The sequence below is a fragment of the Adiantum capillus-veneris genome, chromosome 6, assembly GCF_014529385.1.
Source record: "Adiantum capillus-veneris isolate H3 chromosome 6, ASM1452938v2, whole genome shotgun sequence".
Classification (NCBI taxonomy): Eukaryota; Viridiplantae; Streptophyta; class Polypodiopsida; order Polypodiales; family Pteridaceae; genus Adiantum; species Adiantum capillus-veneris.
In genome coordinates, this window is record NC_140936.1 from 152,747,208 (window position 1) to 152,772,176 (window position 24,969).

General features: G+C 42.3%; 1 protein-coding gene and 1 pseudogene across 1 annotated transcript; one reads left to right on the forward strand and one right to left on the reverse strand.

The window, feature by feature from the left end:
* Positions 1-443: 443 nt before the first annotated feature.
* On the reverse strand, positions 444-12,012 carry LOC147456501 (uncharacterized; annotated as a pseudogene).
* Positions 12,013-20,839: 8,827 nt separating this feature from the next.
* Positions 20,840-24,116, forward strand: LOC147456502 (pentatricopeptide repeat-containing protein At1g08070, chloroplastic-like). The gene is made up of 2 exons (XM_086514960.1): positions 20,840-22,897; positions 22,995-24,116. The coding sequence occupies exon 1, from the start codon at positions 20,865-20,867 to the stop codon at positions 22,752-22,754; it is 1,890 nt and encodes a 629-aa protein (XP_086371086.1). The 5' UTR covers positions 20,840-20,864; the 3' UTR covers positions 22,755-22,897; positions 22,995-24,116.
* The last annotated feature ends 853 nt before the right edge of the window (positions 24,117-24,969 follow it).

Here is a 24,969-nt window from a genome sequence, read left to right on the forward strand (position 1 = left end):
TTAGGCTAGAGTAGAGGATCCATTTGAGGAGGGGCTTAGGGCACTCGTCTCCCCATTTATCCATAACAAAGGACCAAAAAGACCCAGACTGGTAGGCCTCCCACGTATTGTGTGCCTTAGTCTAGCCCATGAGTCCCGCATAGATGCCGAAGTGGCACGCCACCATGTCAATCTTCTCCAAGGTACACTTGTTGGGGAGAACGAGTTGGTCGATTACCCGCCAAATGACCCTCTTAAGGTTGCATTTTAGGTTGGCTAGGGTGGCTGCACTAGAGCCGTTCTTTGGCATGAGTCATGAGTAACTGGGAAGCTCTGCATATGAGGTGGAAAAGAGGTGTTGCACGGGGCATCAATGGTAGAAATATGGGCGATCTCTCCGGCTAAATAAGCGAAAGAGTAGATAACATGTGCTAGTTATAGCCTTGCTCTCCTCATTGAGAAGATTAATGAGCTCTTTGTATCAAGAGGGGGTGGCAGTCAACCTCGATAACCCAGAGCTCAACTGGCCCGATAGAGGATAAGGTACGGCCGACCAAGGTAGTACTAGGCAATAGGGGTGGCAGCCCATAACCTGTTTGCACCGGGGCCTTCTCCGCTTGAAAATAAAGGCCCCCCACGTGTTCCTTTAGGCCCTCCCTTATCTTGATGTGAGAAATTTCCCACTGAACCGTTTGGTCGTCCGTCCATATCTCCTTCCCGCAATAGGCCTCCCAAAGCTCCGGATATTGCTCTAAGAATTTTAGGGTCCTCTCAACTTTGGGGTGTGTTAGATGATTCTCCAAAGGCTCACCCTCATTCACTCCCACAGCCAGTTCTTCTTCTAGGATTGACCCCCCCCCCCCCCCCCCCGGTCATTGGATAGAGGGCACCTTCCACTTTTGGGCACATCATCCTCTCCCTCACGTATTCCCTGCTAGATAAAATCTCAAAACTATCAACACAATCAACACCATCCACGCCTTCAACGTGGTCGAACATCTCACAGCCTCCTCGTTCCCATCCTTCCTTGTCCTCCTTAAACACAGGCCAAGGATCAATTTCCATTAGGTACCGCATCGAACGAGCTATTTTGTTCTTCCTTATGGGTTCCCCATAACCAAGCTTTAGCCCTTGCACTACTCTCCCTGTAGATCTCCTCCTAATAACAATGTCGTGATATCCCTGTGACCGTATAATGTCGTCTAACGCATCCCCAAATTGGTTAAATTGAATCGGTTCTATCCCATTCGCATCTATATGGAGAGTATAATCCTCGTAGAGAGACCCAAGAAGTGCCACCTTCTTTGCTCCTAGTGGGATTTTGGCCCCCGGGTCATACCTCTCTTTTTTTTCTACTCACTCTATCAGCCCTGAGCAGTCCACCCTACCTCTAGTTAACTTGTTAAGGGCTTCTACACTATGACCTATTCGGGTCTTTTCGGGCAGCATTCCCAAGGCCCTGGTCACTAGCCCATTGGCGCATCCCTTCAGCATTTCAATAAGAAAGGGATTGCAGCGTGTCATCGTTCTGGGTGTCTGTATAAAGAGGAAGTGTCTCCTCCCGTCGCTAGATTGGTCCACGTCGGGCCACCTCCAATTGGCCGTAAGTGGGCGTAGGGCTTAACCGACATAGCGGGCCTCCCTTTAGCCTCTATTGTTACCCTCTCATTGGAGAGCAACTTCTTTAATATGCTCGCAGCCGCATTACTTGGTTGTCAAGAAACATTTGGGAAGAGCAGGAAGTTCTTTCCTTCTACAAGTGTCAGCTCAAATCTTATGTCAATTGGTGTGCCACTTGTGTTCATTGTAATGCACAAGTAAGGGTTATGGACACGATTAGAATCAAGATCAGAAGATGGGAATATGTGTTGCTTCCCTTCCTCAACAAGATTAAAGTGGTCAATTCATTTATACTCCGGCTCATAGCCTTCACAACCCCATTGTTCAAATTAGCCAAGTGTAATTGGAGGGACTTCTTGAAATTGGTGAAAATATTCCTATGGAAAAATACACCAAAGACTCAACGATGTGGCAGTTGGACACATGGGAGATGGCCGCAAGGCCAATGGAGCAAAGAGGCATCAGGGTCCTCAATCCTACTATTCATGCAAAGGCCCAAAGTGCCAAGTTCTTATTGTCAATCACTTTGCATGACCAAGCATGGGTCATCATGGCAAAGGACTTAATTGACAAGGCTAAACTAACTTCTAAGGGTAGCCAGTGGAAATTTTAGAGGTGCCTGACAAGATGCTTGCCTCTTGATGGTCCAACTTAAGATTGGGAGGCACAATAGGCGAGATCATATGAAGGTGTTCCAGAGCTTCAAAGGCACTAGAATGGGGAGAGGTGGCAAGGTAATTCCAAAACTCCATCACTCATTTTCCTTGTAGCTATCTAAAGTGGGAAGCATCCAACTTAATCCCTTTTGGAGTGAAATAGCTAGGAAGATAAACAATAAAGGACTCATTCATCTGGGCCATTTTTGGGACAACACTAACAGTACGTGGAAAGGTGCAAACACCCTGGCTACCCAATTCCACCTACTGCTGATCAACAGAGTTTTGGATGGGCTGGACAATTATTGTATGACAGTGTGTGAGCTTATGTTCTTGTTTGATTGGTTATGTCCCCTTAACAATCTTTGGGGAAAGCAATGGTTGGAGGCAAGGTGGGTGGTGGTTACAAATAACATTTGGAAGACACAGTGGCCTTTGCCATTGAAGATATTTCTTTGGAAAGTGTTATGAGGGGGCTTCCCATCAGGAGTGAAGATCTCGGCCGGAGGGACTGGATGTAATAGATGTTTGGGCTACAAAATGTCTAGTGAGGACCTCGCTCACCTCTTCAAGGAGTGCCGAGGGATTGTAGGGAAGACGTGCAAATGGGTGCACAAGTCTTGAAAGATAGGGTTATTCAAGAGCAACCTGCTCCTTGGAGGGATGGTGATGAAAAGCCAAGTGTTACTGATTTGCATGCAAATTGTTAGATTCTGCTACTCCAAGCAAGTATGGAAGGCCAAGAACTGTCGTGTCTTTGAAAATAGTCTCTCTTCCACTAGTCTCTCAAGATTGTGTAAGAAGGCAGGGAACTAATTGTATCAATTGGTAAAAGGACTTGGACGATTGGTATGGGTCCATCAATGTTGTCTTGCTAGGTAAGAGCTAGCCTAAGTATGGGTGGGGCTTCGCCTCTTGGTGAGGTCAGTTAGATTTTCAATGTAATAAAAGTTTCCTCAAGGTTTGTCATGGGCTTGAGGTTATGTTGTACTTTTATGTTGCCAATACATCCACTCACCATTGTGAGTTTGAAAAAAAAAGCTCTCTAACGTGTGAATTTCCAAGCTTTCATTTTTCCAATTGGAAATGACAAATAACCATTGCTATTTTACCTTAATTGTCAAAGCTAATTTTTTCTCACTTTTGGCCACAAATAGAAATTTATAGCTTAAATTTATATGCCCTTTTTGTTAAGGGCCAAGTAAGAGGTTTTTTTTAGCACTACCACCTGCCTGTGTGTGTGTCTCTTTGGCTCTTGGAGGCCATTTTGAGTTTTCACCTTTTTAAAATAGAATTTTAACTCTTGTGACTCTTGAGTGCTCACCTTATTTCCTTCTGAAGGTCATTGTGAGGACTTCAATTTGTTGATTAGGGTAGGTCAATTTCAATGATGGTGTCTCTTAGCAGGCTCTCCTTGGTTGAGGTCATTGAGGGTGAAAATAATAGGGTTAGCAAGGGAGGTGTTAATGAGTTTGAGGTTCATAGTGCAGTTGGTAACAATGAATGTGACTTACAAGCTAAGAGGTGCTCGAAGCTATGAGATTGCAAAGTCCAACTAGAAGTTTAGCTCTCAACAATATAGATTGAGTTGTCAAAACAAGGGTCCATGTGCAACAAAGAGATTTTGGGGAGCCGAGAGAGTAGGGGCTCCCATGGACCCTCTAATTGGGGATAATGCATTCCAAGCCCTTAAAAAAAATGTACGACAAATGATAGAGGTACAAAATGTGTGTACAAAGTCGGTGCATATAATGCTTGCCAAAAGATAGGGAGCGGTATTGACCAGTTCTTCCTTGGTCATTGGATTTATGGGCACAGTGCCTTCTAAAGATGAGCATTGGTTGTGAGGCCTTGTTTTCCTTAATCATGGCAAATTGGTGGACTTTCAATCAACATCTAGCAAAGGGATTCTTTGTAGTACAACTTAACGACCCTGCAATGGCTACAAAGGTCATGGAAAAGAGCCCACAATTCTTCAATTGGTTTGGAATTTTCATACTTCCATGGGATCCCTCATTTGAATCTCCTAGATCCGTCAAGAATCTATGCTCAGTACGGGCTGAATTTGTGAACTTGTTGTTATGGATGTGGGGCAATGTTAAAGATCTTGCAAGTATTTTGAGAATTCCACTATTTGTGACATTCGACGAAAAGTTTGAGAGAACATCATGTAATGTCTACATATGTTGGGATGTACATAAGCCTCCTCTAAATAGTATGGTTGTGAATATTAAAAGTGATCCTACTCGAGTTTCACATTATTTGGAGCATGCTTGAAATGTACTGGATTTGGACACTTTTCTAGGGGCTATCATCTAAATCCCATGAGTTTGGCATAAAGTGTTGTGGCAAAAAATGTGTCATCAGCCCCTTCTATAAAGAAGGCAGTATCTAGCATGGATGTTGAGATTATAAAGCAGGTGTTACCATATACATGTGGTAGTGATGTGTGTGAACACACTAGGACCGCCGGGGCATTTTTTCCCTCTTTAGGAGGTTTTTCCCCCCGTGCATTGTATATACGCCCATCACTCATGGGCTATCTATCTTTCCATTGCACACTAGTAACACACTCTCTATTGTGTGCCTTGAGCTTCCTTCGTCTTCTCCAAGCTGTGTGCGTTTCTCTACAACCCTAATTCCAACAATTGGTATCAGAGCAGGTTGCATCCTCCCGGGCTTAGTCGCCAGCTGCTCCAGCACAAGCCTGCTCACTTTCTCTGATTACAATGAGGTTTGGCGAGCGTTCGCAGGTCGACAAATATTTTGCGGGACTTCGTAGAACTCAGTCTGCTCAGATTTCTGATTCGGGCTCATTTCGGTCTCTGTTTCCACTACAGTGAAGTCTGCACAGGCAATTTCGTCATTTTGTGTACAATTTCTGTCAGTGTCAATTTCTGGATAACAGGTGCCTTACAGTCTTCTACGGTTTGTGCTATATAGCACGTGTTGTTCCCGCTCCGTTTCTCCTATTTTCAGGCAGTTTCCACATCAGGTGCAATATTTACCATGGCTCACAACAACACAGATATCTTCAAGATGTTTGCTGCTGAGGACAGGTTGGATGGGGACAATTACCCTATGTGGGCTTATATGATGCAACACGTTCTTGTGTCAAAGGGCATCTGGAATATTGTGCAGGGCATTGATGTACGTCCTGGTTCTGAGGATGTAGGCGATGTTGAGGATGTTGCAGGTCTTGCTGCAAGGATTGCTGCTATTAGAGTTGTTTTGCCTACGATAGACCAAGCTCGTTGGGATGTAAAGGATGCGCAGGCTCATGCATTAATTGCGTTGTCTGTGAAGCGCACCATTGTTCCTCACATCCGTTCAGCAAAATCTGCAAAACAGGCTTGGGATATATTGGATGGTCTTTATGCAAGTCGCAATGAGGCTAAAATTGCTTTGCTGCATAAAGAGATGGAGTCGAAGATTATGCATGAGGAAGATGATATGGACACTTTCCTTACTAGTGTCAAGGATATCAATGAGCAACTTATTTCTGCAGGTGAAGTTATTTCAGACAGTTTTCTTGTGCAGACTATTCTAGATGCCTTACCAGATTCTTACCAGACTTTTGCTAGTACTTGGTGACTTATGACCCAAGGAAATCCAGAAGTTGTCAAGTTTGATGCATTATGCACATTGCTATTGCAAGAGTCACTTTCCAGAAAAAACAAGACTAGACAGTGTGCAATTGAACAGGCTTTTATTGCTTCTCAAAGACAGGGTGGTAACAGCAATGCAGCCACTTCTTATGGTTTTGCTGCTGCGAGTGGCAAAACTTCTGTTCCTAATGCTTCTGCTAGCAGCACTTCGTCTGGAAATTCTGATGATAAGGGCAAAAAGAAGATGTGTTGCCATTATTGTAAAGCTAATGATCACTTGATCAAGCAGTGTCCTAAGTTGAAGGTCAAAGAGGCTAAGAAGAAAGAGGATGGTTCCACTGCAAATGCTGGTTCCACTACAAATGCAGCCATTGTTGAGTCTTCTGTGAAAGGAGACTGTGTTGCTGATGTTGATGCAGAATGGGCTTTTAGCGTAGAGTGCACTTACAATCCTGTTGCCCATGACGCATGCTTGTCAGTTGCTGCAGATTCACAGGTGTGGTATTTTGACAGTGGTGCTACAAAGCACATTACCTCACATCGTGAATTGTTTACCTCTCTCGAGTCTATCCCTCATGGGAATTCAGTCACTTGTGCCAACAATGCCTCTTATCCGGTTCAGGGAGTTGGAAAGATTGTGCTTACTGCTGCAAATGGCAATTCCTTCACACTTAGTGATACACTTTATGTACCTGGAATCAAGAAGAATCTCTTGTCTGTATCCGCACTTGCAAGACTTGGACTTGTAGTCAAATTTGTGGATGACAGATGTACAGTTCATGATCTTAGTTTTGGTGATGAAATTGTTGCATCTGGCCTTTTGTGCCGTGGGCTGTATAAGCTCACTTTGTATGACAAGTGTGGACAAAATTTTGCAAATGCTATTGCAAATTCAAGGGCTATTTCAGATGCAAAACTTTGGCATGCACGTTTTGGTCATATGAATTTTGCCAGTTTGTTGCGTTTGCAAAAATTTGATATGGTTGCTTCTTGCCGCCTCTTGAAGCACCTGTCAAACATGTTTGTGAAGGCTATATTTTGGGTAAGATGCATCATTCTAAGTTTCCAAAGGATGGTTCAGTTCGGGCCACATGCAGGTTGCAGCTTGTGCATAGTGATGTTTGTGGGCCCATGCAAACTCCGTCCTTGGGCAATTACCTTTACTTCGTGATTTTCATTGATGATTACTCCAGGCATGCATGGGTATTTTTGATTAATCCGAAGTCCAAAATTTTTATGTGCTTCAAACAATTTCTGGCTATGGCTGAAAATGTCTCGAAATGTATTATGGGCACCCTCCGTTCCGATGGAGGGGGGGAGTATATGTCTCATGAATTTAATGCATTTCTGGCTAGTCGTGGGATAAAACACCAATGTACAGTGCCCTATACACCTTAGCAAAATGGTGTTGCTAAGAGGAAAAACAAGTCACTGACGGAAATGGCACGATGTATGGTCAAAAGTCAAGCTTTGCCGCATTCTTTTTGGCTTGAGGCCATCATGTGTGCCACTTATGTACTTAACAGGTGTCCTACAAAAGCTTTGCAGTCTATTACTCCATATGAATCATGGCATGATAGAAAGCCTTCTATTGAGCACATGCGTGTTTTGGTTGTTTGGCACATGCTTTGGTGCCACAAACACAGCGTAGAAAATTGGATGATAAGACTGCCAAATGTATTTTTGTTGGTTATAGTGATGAAAGCAAAGGTTACAGATTATATCATCCACAAACAAAGCGTATTCTCGTTTCATGGGATGTAGTCTTTGTGGAAGATTGTGTTTAGCCCTTGCTGTCATGTACTAGAGACAGTAATGTAAGCTCACATGACATTTATGACACGTTGTTGCCTCTTTTCAGTGGTGGAAATACGAATATAAGTTCCAATGAGTCAAATGTACAGCCTATGGGGGTTTCTGAAAATGTTACAGATCAGCCTATTACTGATGTAGATGTACATGATGTACTTGGTGAGGAAAGGGCTGAAAATGAGCAGGCTAGAGGTATGCCAAAATGGTTGGTGCACACTTTGCGTGACAGTAAATTGGATGCACCTTTGTCTAGTCGTACTCGTTCAGGCTCTCGCCATGCATCTTATGCATCAGATTGTTATGCTTTGGCTGTGTCTAGCTTACATGATGTTGAGGAGCCTCTGTCTTTTGATGAAGCACAGAATTCAGAAAATTGGATGGCTGCCATGCAATCAGAATATGATGCACTTATAGAAAATGACAAATGGACTTTATGTGATTTGCCTCCTGGCAAAAAGGTCATTGGTACGAAGTGGGTTTACAAGTTGAAATGCAAGGCGGATGGTGAGATCGATCGCCATAAGGCTCGACTTGTTGCAAAGGGTTATGCACAACAAAAAGGCATAGATTATGAAGAGACTTTTGCTCCCACTTGTCGTATGACTACTTTGTGTTTTCTATGTGCATTGGCAACTCATTTTGGTTGGGATGTACATCAATCAGACATTGTTACTGCTTTCTTGAATGGTGACATATTTGAGGAAGTTTATGTAACGCAGCCTCGCGGTTTTTTCATAAAAGGACAAGAGGGCAAAGTGTGCATATGTAAGAAGGCTTTGTATGGGTTGAAGCAATCTCCTTGTGCTTGGTATGAGAAAGCTAACACTCATTTGGTCCAACGAGGCTTTCGTAATAACAGTCCAACAGAAAGCACATTGTATGTAAAGCGTGAGGGTGATGTACTTCTCATTGTGGTTCTTTATGTCGATGATTTGCTAATCACTGGACCAAATGAGAGACATATTGCTGAATTTAAGGCTGATTTGAATGCCACTTTCAAGATGAAAGATTTGGGGCGGCTGCATCATTACTTGGGTATACAGTTTAAGCAGTGTGATGGTGGCATTTCCTTGTGTCACAAAAGTTACATAGAGACATTGCTATGTAAGTTTGGACTTGAGGATTGCAAACCTATTGCCACTCCCATGGAAACAGGTTTGAAGTTGAGTCTACATGATGCTGGTGTCACTCTTTATCAAACTGATGTTGGCTGCCTCATTTATGTATGCAACACGAGGCCGGATATTCAGTTTGCAGTCTCACAGGTCAGCAGATTTATGCATAGCCCAGGGTCTAAGCATTGGCAGGCTATCAAGAGGATTTTGCGCTACTTTAGTGGCACTTTACATATTGGCTTGTTTTATCCCAAGGGGGGATCATTGCCGCCAGACTTACATGCTTTTTCGGACTCAGGTTGGGCTGGTTGTTTTGACACTCGAGTGTCCACAAGTGGTTTTTGTTTCATGCTTGGCAGTTCATGTATATCATGGTTGAGCAAGAAGCAACCTACTGTGGCCACTTCAATTTGTGAGGCTGAGTACATGGCAGTCTTCACAGCTATGGTTGAGTGTGTATGGCTCAGACGCCTTATGGCTGATTTGGGTGTTGGACAGAACACTGCCAACACTATCTACACTGACAGTCAGAGCGCATTGGCAGTTGGGAGGAACCTAGTTTTTCATGCTCGCACAAAACACATGGAGGTGCATTACCACTATGTCAAGGAGAGGCTCTTAGCAGGAGAGATCAGCTTGGCTTATGTGCCAATACAGGACAACCTTGCAGATCTTTTCACAAAGGCATTGTCTCGTGAGAAGCTTGAAGCTTTCCGCAAAGCTTTGGGCTTACTCCCCTTTGTGGACTGATCATGTCCTTAGGGCATGGCACTTCCCTTTACTCATGTGCCAGCTCTCGTTCACCGCATCACTCTAGGGGGGATTTGTTACCATATACATGTGGTAGTGATGTGTGTGAACACACTAGGACCGCCGGGGCATTTTTTCCCTCTTTAGGAGGTTTTTCCCCCCGTGCATTGTATATACGCCCATCACTCTAGGGCTATCTATCTTCCCATTGCACACTAAGTAACACACTCTCTATTGTTTGCCTTGAGCTTCCTTCGTCTTCTCGAAGCTGTGTGCGTTTCTCTGCAACCCTAATTCCAACAGCAAGGTGGAGGTGGAACTTATGAATAAAATTCAATGAATACTACTAGAAACTAGTGACTCATAATGAGAACACTCAAGAACACCTTGCATCAATACAAGGAGTAAATAATAAAAACAAAAGGTCACTCCTAGTTTCCAATTTCCTTTTGTTTTGCTTACAAAAACAAAGGAAGCTTTTCAAAGCATCTTCATGTCCCTTGCTCCTAAAAAAGAGGATGATGGTAGGAAAAAAGTTTCTATTACCAAATGAAATCACTTTAAAAAGTAATGCTCACCATTAAAAAAACCCACTTCAGAGTCTGAAAGTTCCTATTGATATGGGGTGCTTCAAGCTAATTATCCATTGGACATGAATACCTGAAATATTTCTCATTCCTAGTCAACTATTGATGTATATTGCATCATAGAGTACAAAATATCTCATCAGAGTGCAATGGAGGAAGACAATAGCAGGGAGAATATGAAGGAATTTTTTCTAGAAGTTGAGGAGTTTGTCTTACGCTCTCAATGATGGAGGGTCTAAATATTCAATCTTGGAATGTGAAAGGAATCAAATTGGAAAAAATGAGCACATTTTTTTGGGAGGAGGCAAGAAATTCAATTACAAACTACTATAAGTGATCCAAGAACATCACTTGGATGGAGCTAGTTATGGCAAAAACAAGCAATAGGAAAAAAGAATGGTGTTCTAAAGCCACATACCGCTTGCTTATACTGAGATACTAATTATTGTAGATAGGGATATATAGGACCACAAGTGGTGTTGAATCGTGCCTGAGGGAGAATCCTAAGCATAAGAAAATTGTGGGTAGAACAATATCTCAGTATTATTAACATATACGGCCGATAAAAATTGTAGGTGGATATGAGCGATATACCTTCGGAGGGAGATTTGTGCATTATGAAAGATATGGTGGAGTCAGTACAAGGTCATCTAGCCTATTGGTAGGTTTAGAAAAAACAAAATGAAAGTCTTTGGGTGAGAGATGGGCACTAATTGACTTATGGACTATTGTTCCATGGAGCAGCTCAATTGGATTAACTTACACTAGCCTCAATTATGGCCTCCCATTTGGATAGGTGCTACTTCTTGCATCAATGGAGTTGAGTGTAGATACCGCATAGAGTCGGATAATTTCTCCCTAAAGTTGAAAATTGCATGGGATAGGGAGGAAGATTGCTATGCATAAGGAAAGAAGGAAACACTTTGTTTGGGGGAGCATCTCTTCAAGGACCACTCTTCAAGTCTTGCTAAGTTGGCACTAAACAAAATGAAAAAAAATGTGAAAGTGGTGGACCCTCGAGCCGAGCCCACACTAGCACATAACATCCAGATGTAAATAAAAAGAATAGGGCCTAGGGTGATGAAAGATCAAAATATCAAAAACAAAATAATTAAAGAAGAATAGGAACAAATCTCAAAGAAAAAAATCGAGAAGGCAATGCTTCAAAGGAGGAACATAAGAGGTGGCTTGAAGCCAAGGATGTGCTTGTTGAATTGCAACTCAAAGAGATAAAAAAGACCATATTGTTGGACTGAGCACTTTCCCTCAAGTTTGAGACTACCAACCAAGCTCACATTTTTAGAGGGAAGTAGCCAAAAAGGTGAATAACAAAGGGATCTCCAAGTTGGCACATTTTTGGGACAATGATAAATTCTCCTAGAAGGATGTAGACCAGTTTGTGGTGCAACATATCTTGAATATAAATGAAATGCTATTGATTTGTAGAGTCTCAAAAATTTTGCACAACACTACATAAGTTGTCGTAATAGAAAATGATTATAGGAAGTTACGTCCAACACTCAATATGAGTTGATGAAAAATAGTACAAAGCTAAATGAAGTTTTAAAGGTCTTTCTCCCATGGCCATCTTCAATAAATGATTTGTGGAGACAAACAATTTTTTTCTACTCTCTTTTGAAAATACCTTGGAGTTAGGTCCCTTGAGTATGCTAGCAAACGAGATGCCTGGCCTGCGAACTGTAGATGCACCTGACGCCTTATTTATGTTCTTACAGATGGGACCTTGAGGAGACCCATCTTTGAGGGTTTTAAACCCTTGAGTTGAGCCCATTTTCTCTCTTGGTTCCTCAAAAGGCGCTTTTCTAGTCGGTACAATTTTTTCATCTTTCATGGTTGAAGTCTTCAGCGAATTGGGGCTCGACATTTGCGCATCATGTAACGGTTTCACAATCGAGCGTCACCTTCATCCATCGGCACTACTAACTCCATTTCGGATAATTTACCCGTCGCTAACATCTCTGCAAATTTTACAATATCTTCTCCTACGACTAACGCGTCGGGTTCCATTATCAAGTGGCACACAAAAATAGAGAGCAATAAACTCCCCTTCCAAAAGGATAATATTCGCTTACACTCCCCACTAGGTGGTGGTGAAAATTCAAGTAGGCTCAAAAATCACTTACTAAAGCTAATAATCGCTAAGGCAGTATATGCAAGAACAATTATTAACACGAAGGGGTGCTTAGACAATAATCGCATAGACAATAATCGCGATTTCATGCTGCAAGAGGGGCAACCGATGGAGCTCTGTGAATACCGCCAATGGCGTATGCAGGCGGGTAGGAGGGAGGCGGGGATGCTCAAGTCCCTATTGCTGGTTGAAAGCTAGCTGCAACAAGGAGATATGTAAGACTGTGACTATTCTCTACCGCAGGGTACAAGGGAAATCTTTGCGATGCGCTTTGATATGCAGGCAGTGGAGACCCTAGTCTGTCCTTCATCCTGCTTTTAGTCTCCTTATCATAAAAATAAAAATCATTATCCTAACCATACAAATTTATTTCGATGCTTTTTTGCAGAGGAAATTTATGGTCATATATAGAAGTCACCTGACCAAAACAATGAATATTTTCAACTTGCAAGAGTTTTACGCTTTCTCTCCTTAGCAATTTTGCCCAGCAACTGGAACACTATTAGAAGATTCTCTAATTGTGCATGTTTAAAAGCACTATAAAAAGAATGGTGTCAGGTAGAACAATGAGACGTTTCTCTAAATGTTGTAGATAGCTGCCAAACAAGTTATTGGGGCATTGGTAAGGCCAAATAGAATAATCAAAACTTAGAATTCTCCAAGTAAGTAGAGAATGTCATCTTAGCTAAATGGGGGTTTTGAGGAGACTACTTGAGGAAGAAGATGAAGGCATTCAATTATGGTGACAATCAAGTCTTTCATAAATATGGATTTGCACACAGGAGCCTTGGGACCTTCAAGCCAGGAAACCCACATGACTACTTGAGGAAGAAGATGAAGGCATTCAATTATGGTCACAATGAAGTCTTTCAAAAATATGGAATTTTGCATACAAGAGCCTTGCTACCTTCAAGGTCAAGGAAACCCAAATAGATACTAGTTAGCTTCTCATGTTGGGAATGCCCAAATTTGAGAGTGGTGTGCATTGATATATGGATTTAGAAATAATCACAAGCAATGAAATGGCTTATGTAAATCAAATTTTGGCATTGTGCTCCTATTTATGTGTGTATCTATTTAGCAACATACACATTTTTTCCTTCGAAAGAGAGTGTTTGGGAAGCGTTTTTCACACAAGATCCTTGGGACCTTCAAGCCTAATCCCAATAGCTCAAGCCAAGACATGCATGCCATGTGCCCGCGGTCCGGGCCGAGCGTGCTTAGCCGCTTGAAGGAAACCTTTAGTAGAGCCACTCGTCCGAACATGGAGTTCAGAGTCCAAAGTACAAACAGAGAGTTTGCAAGCTAAACTTATGAATTTCAAAGCTGACTTGGAGCTAAAAGGGCCTAGGGCACTAGCTCAAAGCATGCCAAAGCACAAAAAAATCACATTTTCTCATAACAGACATCATACGCGTATGATGTTTCACAAGTCATTTTACACATGCACTTCAAGATTTGACTATACAATCTTCATCCCCATAAAACATCATGCATACCAAAATTCAAGTTATTTGGAGCAAGTCATGACATCCTATGGCCAAAAACCGCAAAGTTTGAGCCTATTGGCAAAATTTGGCCATAGACACCTCCAAAGAGCTTCAAGTCAGGTGAAACTTGACTCAAGCATTGTGCATCACATCTATACTATACTCATAAGCTCACAAATACATTTTTACACAACAGACATCATACGCGTATGATGTCTACCCTTGTTATATATGGGCCATAGTCAACTTTTCACATAATGAACATGTTGAGTACATCTCATACAGTCCATATACCAAGTTTGAGCCAATTTGAGCAAGTTTGGGACATTTATTTGAAAATCAAGAGTCTAAAACACCTTTCATGGCTCCAAACACACACTTATCTCCAAATGAAAATATGATATCACCATCATAATACCATCATATGAGGAATCTACAGAGCAGATATGGGCAAAAAATACATACTTAGACATCATACGCGTATGATGTCTCAGGCTGCCAAAATGACATACTATATTCATTCTTCCTATCTTTAAGCTCTTCTTACATTATTACTAGCATGTAGCCCAAGTTTCATCAAGTTGGAAACTTCATACCCAAATAAAGCCAAGTTGGAACTTAGAGTCTACAAGCACAAATCTTGGCTACTGACACATCCATTGACCCTCAAACTTAAATGATCTTATATGAGTCATCATCAAGCCATACACAAGCTATGATATGAGTTTTAGCTGATTTAGACACTAAAGACATCATACGCGTATGGTATCCCAAGGTAACAAATCTGCAATCTGAAGTGATTTTCACCTATCCTATGCTCACGAGTCCATACACCAAGCTTTAATACATTTGAACCACATATACCCAAAATATAGCCATTCTACCATTTTAGAGTCTGAAAAGAGCTTATAAGGCAATATCTTGATCAATTTATGTTAAAATTCAATTCCACGCATATATATGTGATATACATGCTATGAGCTATGCACATGTCAAATTTCACCTTATTTTGAATACATAGACATCATACGTGTATGATGTCCCACAACATAATACCAGCATATCAAAATGCACTTTTGTCACCTTGCATAGCATCCTTAGGCCCTAATTAGCTTGTGATTCAATTTTCTTGGGGGATTCACTATATGTAAACCATCTATACAACGTGCGTTCAAAGGGTATTTAAAAAACTCCTTATCTGTGAATCTTGAACTAATAAAACAACCCCTCTTTCTTTATGAGCTTACGGGTTTTTTTTCAAAGTGCAATAAAAAAACCCCTTATTTAAATATATTTGTGTAAATTTACCCAAAATTTTTGAATTAAAAAACCCTCCTGTTGAACTCTCATGGTATACTTACATACATAGAGGTGGACCCCCCGAGTCAATTTTGAAGTCATTTGGATAGCTAGAAGCTGATCAACTTCCATATTTAGTAAACGACGCTAACTTTTGGACTTGAAGTGCACACAAGATCAATGGAAGTATCTGGTAAACCACCAACAAAGAAAAGAGACTCGCCTTGAAAGACATTATTGCAATGGTGGAGCCCTTTACAATTCCCAATGAAACATTGAAGTCAACAAAAGCATGGATGGATGAAGCGACTCCAGAAGAGGAGGGCATAAAGCGCTGTACCAAGGGACCTTTCGAGATCCACATGGCAATACAGTGGATGTACCAATGATCCCATAGGAACTCACTGGATATACAAACCAAGAAAGCATCATCAATCATCTAGAAAGGGTGGACCTACATGCCGGCAGGTGTTGATTTAAAAAGGGTCTATGAGCTGGCTACTACAATCAAGAAGGATGGCAAGGCAGTCCTCACTACACTTGATGGGGAAAGTAAGGAAGTGACAATTACACCTCATCTCATAGCAGATGCCTTGGGATTACACAATGAGGGCAGCTCAATCATGGAAAGAAGAGAGACTGTAGAAGTATACTCTCAAAAGAAAACTAATACCATCTTTGAAGACATGGTGGATCCAAGAGCGGTCACGATTTGTGAATTGTACAACCAACTCTTCCATGTTTGCAACAAAAGACCACAAAAGTATACTACACATCTTCATGCCATTGCAGCACCTTCACCGGGGCAATGAGAAGCAGTTTGCTAAAGGATGTAAATTACGCGCAATATTTACATGAAGAAGTAGTGGGTTTGGGAATTGATAAACCCAAATATATTGGCGGAGCTGAAATCTTAACAAAAATAGACTATGAAGCAATCAAAGCTAGGGGACAGTGTCCAGACCCACCAATCAGAATGATTGGCTAAAACTTAAAGAGGATGTTAAGATGAACCATTTGGGGCAACGCCCGTGTCGTTAAGGCTCAGAAGGAAGTTAGAGACAGTTCTAGAAGAAAAGACTAAAGAGCCACCGAAAAAGAAAGGAAAGACCATGATGACCAAGGGAGAGAAACTCAAGGAGACAACAAGTCAAAAGGAGGATTGCATTGAAATATTGATCAAGCAATTCAAGGCTGAAAGAGCACTCAAGGGTGACTTTGAAGAGTATTGGATGCCAGATTTAAAGAAAATGGGCGGCAACTCCTCACGACCATTAGAAGACCAGTTCGATCATTACATCTAAGACTATGAAGAGACTGAGAGGGTATTAGAACAAAAAAATCTAGAGCCCTTCACAGCTAAAGAGGTTCAAGATATCAAAAGGAAGCTGCAAGAGCAGCCTGAAGAACATGGAGAGCAGGAAAGAGTGTCCAAGGGGGAGGGAGGTAGAAGAACACCAACGTCATCTCCCATGGAATCCACCCAACAACCTCCAAGCCCAAATCCTTCTACATCTCAACAAAATATTCACAAGAGAAGGAATCAAACTCATGAGCCAACCTTGGAAGATAAGAAAAAGAAAGAAAGGTGCCTTATTAACGACCGACGATGCTTCCGAGGCTGTATATGGCACCTTAAGTCCGCCATGGGCCGAAAAGAAAGAAGAAAAAATGGAGGAGAAACCACAGGAACAAGCTAAGGAAGAAGAGGAAAAAGCAGAGGCCGGAGCCATGAAAGAAGAAGAAAAAGACAAGACCACTTCTAAGATACCAACAGACAGACAACAACAACAAGGCCAAGACACTCAAATAAGGAAGTTGGAAATGAAATTATCACAACAAGGAGTACCAGGATTAGTGTCAGTTCCCCTAGTGCCAAGGTGGAGGCCTTTGGAGAATCCATGGCATCCTCCTCCAATGGGAGTTTTACTTGACAAGGGCCCAACAAATTCCACTGGCTGGGGACCACTGCCCAGGTCAGCTGCAAGAAGTGTGATGGCAAAGAATGAAGAGGGTGTGAGAGAAGCTCACCAAATATTATATAGAATCACGACAAGAAGTTGAAGCGAAAAGAGATACACTCATCCTCTAGATGACTGAGGTATCCAAAAAAAATTGATGAGCAAGAGAAGATGGAAGATGAACTAGAGGTAGCTCGTGACAAGGTAATTGAACTTAAGGGCAAGTTAGAGCTCCAAGAATTGACAATACAGAGGCTAAGAGAAACCCCAAGGGTTGCAAAGAGCAAGTGCGAGAGCAGATGACCAGGCTATACAGGATTTGGAAGCTCAAATCAAAGCACTTCAAAAAGAATTAAAGTTAGAACAGAGGCAAAGAATTCACATTGCAGAAGGATCCTTGGCAACTGAAGGGAGACTCAAAGAAGAGCGGGGAGATAGATCCAAGAAGAGAACGACCAACTGAAGCATCAGTTCAAAATGCGGCAAGAGCTCTTATTTAATAATGCAGAAGAAGCCACCATAAGAGATGAGCTTGAACAACAACAACTGGAAGAAATGAGACAAGAGGTGGAGAGCGAGGACTCAAGACACAGATCCGGGTCCAAGTGACTCAGGAATCAATGCCCCACAGGAGCCGATGGAGATCCTAGACTATTCTAAAGTGCCCATAATGGTGGAGATACCTCCACAGATTCAAGAAGAAGAGCAAGAGCTGCTAGCAGAGGAGGAAGCTCGTCTCCAAAATTTAATTGAACAAGCAACTGAAGAGGGTATCAGGGTTGCCATAGATTGGGATCAAAGGGTGCTGCACTCTGCACATGTGCTAATGTTAGGTACAAATGTAATCAGAGAAGAGTGGATGCAACCATCCCTCCCATACCCATTGCTCAAGTATGAAGTGCTCACCAAAAAGAAAAGAATTCAAGCGCAGGAGATGGCACCACTCTTTGAAGGTGATATCAAAGATCAAGTAGTCTCCAAGAAGATAGTGGAGTCACAACCAAAATGGAGAAAAGGCTGGCTTACAAAGTACCCAACGTACCTAGTATGCGTAGTCGATGCACCAAAGTATATAAAAGATGATGTCTCCTTTTGCCCAGTACCAAGGATTGGGACATCGAAAGACCATGCAAGGATTTTGTAGAAGCACCCAACCTGGATGAACTTTCCTAAGCTCCTACTACCCAAAGAAGGAGAGAGAATAAGTCAGACTTACATGGTGAAAACCCCAAGGGTTCCATTAAGCTCTTCATTGGCTCTCCTGATTTGACATGCCTGATGCTCAGGAAAACTTGCAAGAAGTTTTCAGCATGCATCGAGGTGTTCGCATCGCAGAAAGCTACATACTCAAGTCTACTATCAACAAGCGACACTCTCCTCAAGTTGGCATTTGACCTCTCAACTTAGCATGCATCGAGGTGTTCGCATCGGAGAAAGCTACATACTCAAGTCTACTATCAACAAGCGACACTCTCCTCAAGTTGGCATTTGACCTCTCAACTCAACCTTTGCCACAAGTATTGCAATATTTCTATCAACAGCTGATGTTTTTCCCAGCTTCTACACGCAATCTTTTGAAGAGGCAATCTACACAGGGTTTTTCACATATGATAGTAAGATTTTTGGACCTACATTGAACATTGTCAGCATTAGATACAAATCATACCTAAGATGATCAAGCCACCGGGATATTATTGAGCCCACTCAATAGTTGAAGCAAAGGATCAGACAAAAGACCAAAAGAACACATGGACCAGTCATGTCACGGACGACATGGACTCGAAGGGGGGGAGTGTTGACTGGAGGAACATTGAAATGAAAGACCCATTTTTGTAATATTTAGTTTTGATGGACAAGCAGAACCTATTGCAGTAGATAAGAGATTATTTTTGGTGAGAATGTACCTCTCAAGAGTGAGGTATAAAAGTCAAAGTTTTGTAACCCTAAAGGGGACTTCTAATTAAATCAATCTTTCGCGTCTAGGGTGAGAATGTACCTCTCAAGAGTGAGGTATAAAAGTCAAAGTTTTGTAACCCTAAAGGGGACTTTTAATTAAATCAATCTTTCGCGTCTAGGGTGTGCCACGACTGTGTGTGTGTGTGTGTGTGTGTGTAAGAGGGGGGGGGGGGGAGAGAGAGAGAGAGAGAGAGAGAGAGAGAGAGAGAGATCTTATCTCTTCTTTGCATGCACTACGGAGAAACCATTGCGAAGGCAACACCACCAGTGAGTTAGCAATGGTGAGAGATATACACCAACGCCAAGCTTGCAAGTTTTTGGTTCCGTCGTGAGGCAAGCGCCCACAAGCTTCTGAGTGAGTTATCTTACAAACCGTGTGTCTGATTTGAGATTTCTTCATATCAGTAGGATCATGGCGATAAGAGCTACACATTAGGATCATGTATGTTGAGAATCGATGACCTTTATTAGACTGCTTGCCTTCATATGTGTTTGCTGCACCAAGTGGTTATGGGTAGGATATAGGGTCAGAGTCCATAGGGTAGTGACCTCTTCGTAAGTAGAGGATTCCCTATGAGTTTCGAAGCGATTCGAGGCCATTTGATCTTGATTCTGGTTGCATGAGTGTCTTAGGTTTTATTGCACTCACCAGTACATAGGATGTCTGGATTTTATTTCCTCGAGTAGTGATTGTCATTAGAAGGTCGAGTAGGTGTTTGACAACCATCGGCTTGTTTCCATGCAGCTGTGGGTCGAGCTACGTCCTTGGTCGACATTTGGTATGTTGGTCTAGTTCTTGCTATTCTAGTGTTTGCTTGCGGCATTTCTGCCAACATGCACCTCGATCTCTCAGGCCGACGAGGCTTCAATGTTGTTCCTCCATAAGAATCTTTTAATAGGATTCAAAAACTCCTTCCAGTTATGTTTGGCTATTTTGAGAAGCGGGCTGGTGAAGGCAATATAAGGAAGCATAAATGGATTGATAACTTTGACCCAACTCGGGAAGGGGAGCAACACATACTCCCACCTTCTCATTTTTCTATGGATCTTCTCCATGCCCCACTTCTCCATGCGTAACGCCCACCCCCAAGGGGCGCCTATATATTTTTTACCTTATGGTTTTCTCTCCCTAGGGCTCGAAGGATGTTTATGAAGATGTGAACTTTGCTTCACTGGAGGTAACACAAAGTTCTTAAAGTGAGATCTCTCAAAGAAAAAAAGAGAAAGAGTTCTAAGTTGAATTCAAGCAAGGAGAGTTTTTTACGTTATGGTAGGACTCCAAGGATGTCTACGAGGATGTAAACTTTGCTTCAAAGGGAGGCAATGCCATGTCATCTATAAGATCAGAACCAAGGAGCACAAATGGCATGCACACATAGGTGCATAGATACGATCAGACTAGGATTATATAAGCATGAAACTCCTATAATTTTTGGTGTACTGCTCTAAGCAATGTCCTATGCTATAGATCTCTTCTTGGAGGGTTTTATGGGGGGTGCACGACACCTATATGACAAAAGGAGGGATAGCAAGGGCTTTGTCCAAGATGTTGTAGCTATATTTATTTGTTGCTTTGTGCCATATGCTTTGATGTTCTCTCTTTGCCATTCCAATTTTATCGTGTTTAGTTTAAGAAATGAAAGTGGAGTGTCAATGGGAGTTGGCCTAGCGAAACGACTTTAAGCACACCCGCACAATCCGTAAAACTACCTAGTGTTAATGGAAGTCGGACAGATCTTTGAGGTCTCTTGGGATAGTTTCCCACGACTTGTGTTTCTTCTTACCAATCCCTTAAAACTAGCTCACATTGCACAAAAAAAAAAAAAATGAAAGTGGAGAAAATGATTATAAGCCGCGAGTTCAATTTCCACTCCATTTGATGCAAGCATGCAAAGCTTGGCGAGATCCATCGAAGCATAGCAGCGCCTTCCTCTGGACGAGGAGGAGTTCATTCGCCAACGTGAGAGAGGAGGTAAGAATCTGGGAGTCTCTACCCGCCCTTTTTCGAGAATGCACTCTCAAGAGAGACCTCGCGGCAGTCCAGCACCTGCAACTTCTCCTTGCCTCACATGGGCTGGACATAATATGCTTCTGCGCGGATCACCTTATTCGCCTCTTTGCACTCTCCAACAGCTTGTCCAACGCACAGCAAGCATTCGCGAGGGTTTCCAAGCCATCTCTTTACACATGGAACGCCATCATCTATGCCCATGCCATGCTTGGCACCCCCAACGCCTCCTTCATGTTGTACCAGTCAATGCTGCAATGTTGTCTCCTGCCAGATCGTGTGATGCTTTTGAGCCTTCTCAAGGCTTGTGACATACCTCAAAGCATGCTTCTGCACCATCACATTGTCAGCTATGGGTTTGAATCAGACACTGTCCTTGCTACTGCTCTTGCTAATGTGCATGCAAAGAATGGGGCTTTAACAGAGGCTTACAAATCATTCAAGCAAACAAAGAAGCGGGATGTTGTATCATGGGGTGCACTCATGACAGGACATCTACAGCATGGTTATTTATCGAGTGTGCTTGAATTATTCAAAGAAATGCAGCATGAAGGCATGTGTCCTGATAGAGTGATAATTTTGTGTATCTTGAAAGCATCTAGCCAAGTTGGATCCATGACAATGGGCAGATTTCTGCATGATGAAGTGCTGAGAACTGGACTTGAAACAGATTTAGCTGTTGGAAATACACTTATTGACATGTATGGCAGAAGCGGGAATGTTGACGAGGCTCACAGAATTCTTCAAAGGCTGCCCAATCGAGATGCGGTTTCATGGAATGCCCTCTTTGCAGGCTATGTCGCACATGGTTATGACATCTTGGTTTTCAAACATTTCAGGAAAATGCAACAGGAGGGGATAACAGCAAGCAAAGTGACATACCTTTGCATTCTGAAAGCTTGTATCAACCTTGCAGCCTTAACTCAAGGGTGGTTAGTACACGAACATATCATCAAAAGTGCTTATGACTTGGACTTGGAAGTTGGAAACTCTCTGATTGACTTGTATGCAAAGTGTGGATTGCCAGAGGAGGCTTACAAGGTATTCTGCAGGCTTCCAAAACATGACCTAGTATCATGGGGAGCCTTACTAGCAGGCTATGCGCAGGTAGGTAACCATGAATTTGTATGGAATCTGCTCAGTGAAATGAAGGATCAAGGTTTTGTGCCAAATAACATCATTTTTACGAGTATTTTCTCTGCGTGCGGTCGTACTGGCAGAGTTGAGGAAGCTCAAAAGTACTTTGCAGAGATGACAGTGAGCTACAAAATTATTCCTAGCATTGAGAACTACAGCTGTTTGATTGACCTTTTTGGGCGGGCAGGGAGCTTGGACGAAGCTCAGCAGTTTTTTGAGATTTTGCCACTTCAGCCAGATGCTGTCCCATGGAAGTCCTTGTTAACCAGCTGTCAAACCCACGGTAGCACTCACCTTGGCCAGCATTGTTTTGAAGAGGCTGTTCATTTGGATAGTGAGGATGCGACGAATTATGTACTCATGTCCAGACTTTATGCAGGCACTCATCTATACGAAAATTCCAGCAAACTTCAAGAAATGAGGAGGTCTGCACATGCATGGAAAGTGCCTGGGAGAGGATGGCTTGAGGTCGATGAAGAGTTATATGAGTTCATTATGGGTAGTAGGGAGCATGATGAATGTGGCCAGGTTTCGGGAAAAATTACCAGATTAGGCAAGTTCTTGATGATGGAGGGGCATGTGCCGCACTTAGATGCTACACCACAGATAGAGGATAAGACATGAGAGGCTCTCTTGCAAACTTGATGTACTGACGGCTTTGAAGCAAGCCATATCCTCCACTCAGGCTTGAAAAATTCTTGGAGAAGGGTTTGTTTCAACTTACAAAATGAACCCGACTGCAAGGTTCCTTTTGCGGCCTGAAACAGGTAAAGCTGTGCTACAAATTCTTTGAATATCTTGCCATTGTTTGATAATAGGTACAAAGCGACCATCTTAAAGTGTGGATGTATTAAAATTTCAAAGGTGGACGGCGGGACATTGAGGACTATATGAAGAAGCTAACGAAGACCCGGATGCTTTAGGAGGTCCAGTGCAACCTACCTCTTGGTGTTTTCATTCACATTTCATGCTATCTTCAGCACTGAAGCTGCAGTGATGCAAGCTCTTTTGAAGCGGTAAAACCTGCCTCACATGAGAAGGGAGATAGGCTTATAGGTTTTGTTGATGTTTTTCTACCTGCCAAAGAGTCCCAATAGTGAATGGTCTCATTATTTAATTTGGTATAGTGAATGGCCTCATTTTTTAATCTGGTAATGGCTTTCTCTTGTTCTGGAGGCCCAATGCAAGTCTTCGTCTTGTTCATATAGGACCATTTTCACGCACAGTTTTAAGGGTCGGTATGCTCTCAAGGCGTTCGACCAGTGAGTGAGCATGAGGCTAAGCTGCTAAGTGTTCTAAATAAAAGGAAAACCTGGCACAACTGGCAAAAAACCTACAGGGCAGGTGGATTCCTGCAAACCAAGCCGTGGTGAAGAGAGCTATCCAAAGCCTCTTAAGACAGCACTCAAAAGGGGGCATTCATTGATGTGGCCAAGCTGGAAACAGTTTGTGTTCATTCTTCACTGAGAGGTGATCATTTCAAACGTTTAAGAAAGGTCTTTTGAGACGTGCAAATTGTAGGACTTGATTAAATTCGGAGAAGTGTGTTCATGGTCCGACGAGGTAAAATTCAATGTCTACAAATGGGATATCAACAGATCTTGAATAGCCTAAGGCAAGTTCACAGTTGTCCAGACCCGATAATAGTGTCTAAAAATGGGATATCAATGGATCTTGAAAAGGAAGTACACAATTGTCCTTGTCCACACCCACAACAGTTTGTGAAGTACAAGCACTCATGAGACGTTGTGGATATTATTGAAGTTTCATATACATGTACGTTGTAGTAGCTGAGTCATTCTTCAAAGTTGCCTCTAGCTTCTTTGATTCTAGGAAATTTGACGGACATCATGGCAACTTTAATCGAAGGAGCTTGCACCTTTCTCAATCACTTTTGGAATGTACTTCACCATCGTAAGAGCTAATGAAGATTCAAACGATTTAAGAGGTCCATTGTAATACTCCCCCTTGGGACTTCTCTTTCAAAATTTGTATTCTTTTCAACATTGAAGCCATACCTCTATTTGCCTTATAGAAGGAAGATGGGCTTAAAATTTTTTTACAAATATATTTGTCTAGTTGTTTAGTCAATGGTTGTACATGAAGCTTTTTTCTTCGTTGATGGCCTTGGAGGGCCACACGAGCAAGTCATTCACGAGATTGAACACAATACTCAAGCACGCACCAATTTAATCTACTGCAACATCAAAACCTAGCAGCACAACATGCTGATTTTGTCAAGGCCTTTTGGGTGAATGGGCGTTTGCTATGCTACATGACTTGATGGGTAGATTTTTCCAAAGGAGTAAGCTCTCCAAGGACAACATACTCAAGCAATTGTAGCCTAGTGTGCTTGCCTGGGGCTAGAGATCCACCTATTTGTCTCATTAAATTGCACTAGAATGGCCTAGAATTAGCTTATTATAACAAAGTTGGAGCCTCAAGACCAAAATTGCACTAGAGTGGCCTTGAATTAGCTTATTACAACAAAATTGCATAGGGCTATAGATCCACCTATTTGTCTCATAAAATTGCACTAGAATGGCCTTGACTTAGCTTACTACAACAAAGTTGGCCGCATGTGTTGACGAGAGCAATCCTGCACTATAAGCCATCCATGCCACCATTTTGGCCTCCACATGAACAATGAGATAGACATAAAGATATTATTTAACAATAGCTCCACATGAACAATGAGATAGACATAAAGATATTATCTAACAATAGGTTGTATGACGTGAACCCTTCTATGGGGCCCAAGGGATATTTACTTGGTAAGTCTTAAGGTAGTTTTCCCAAATGAAGGCCGTAGAGTGAGACACATGGATGAATCATCACC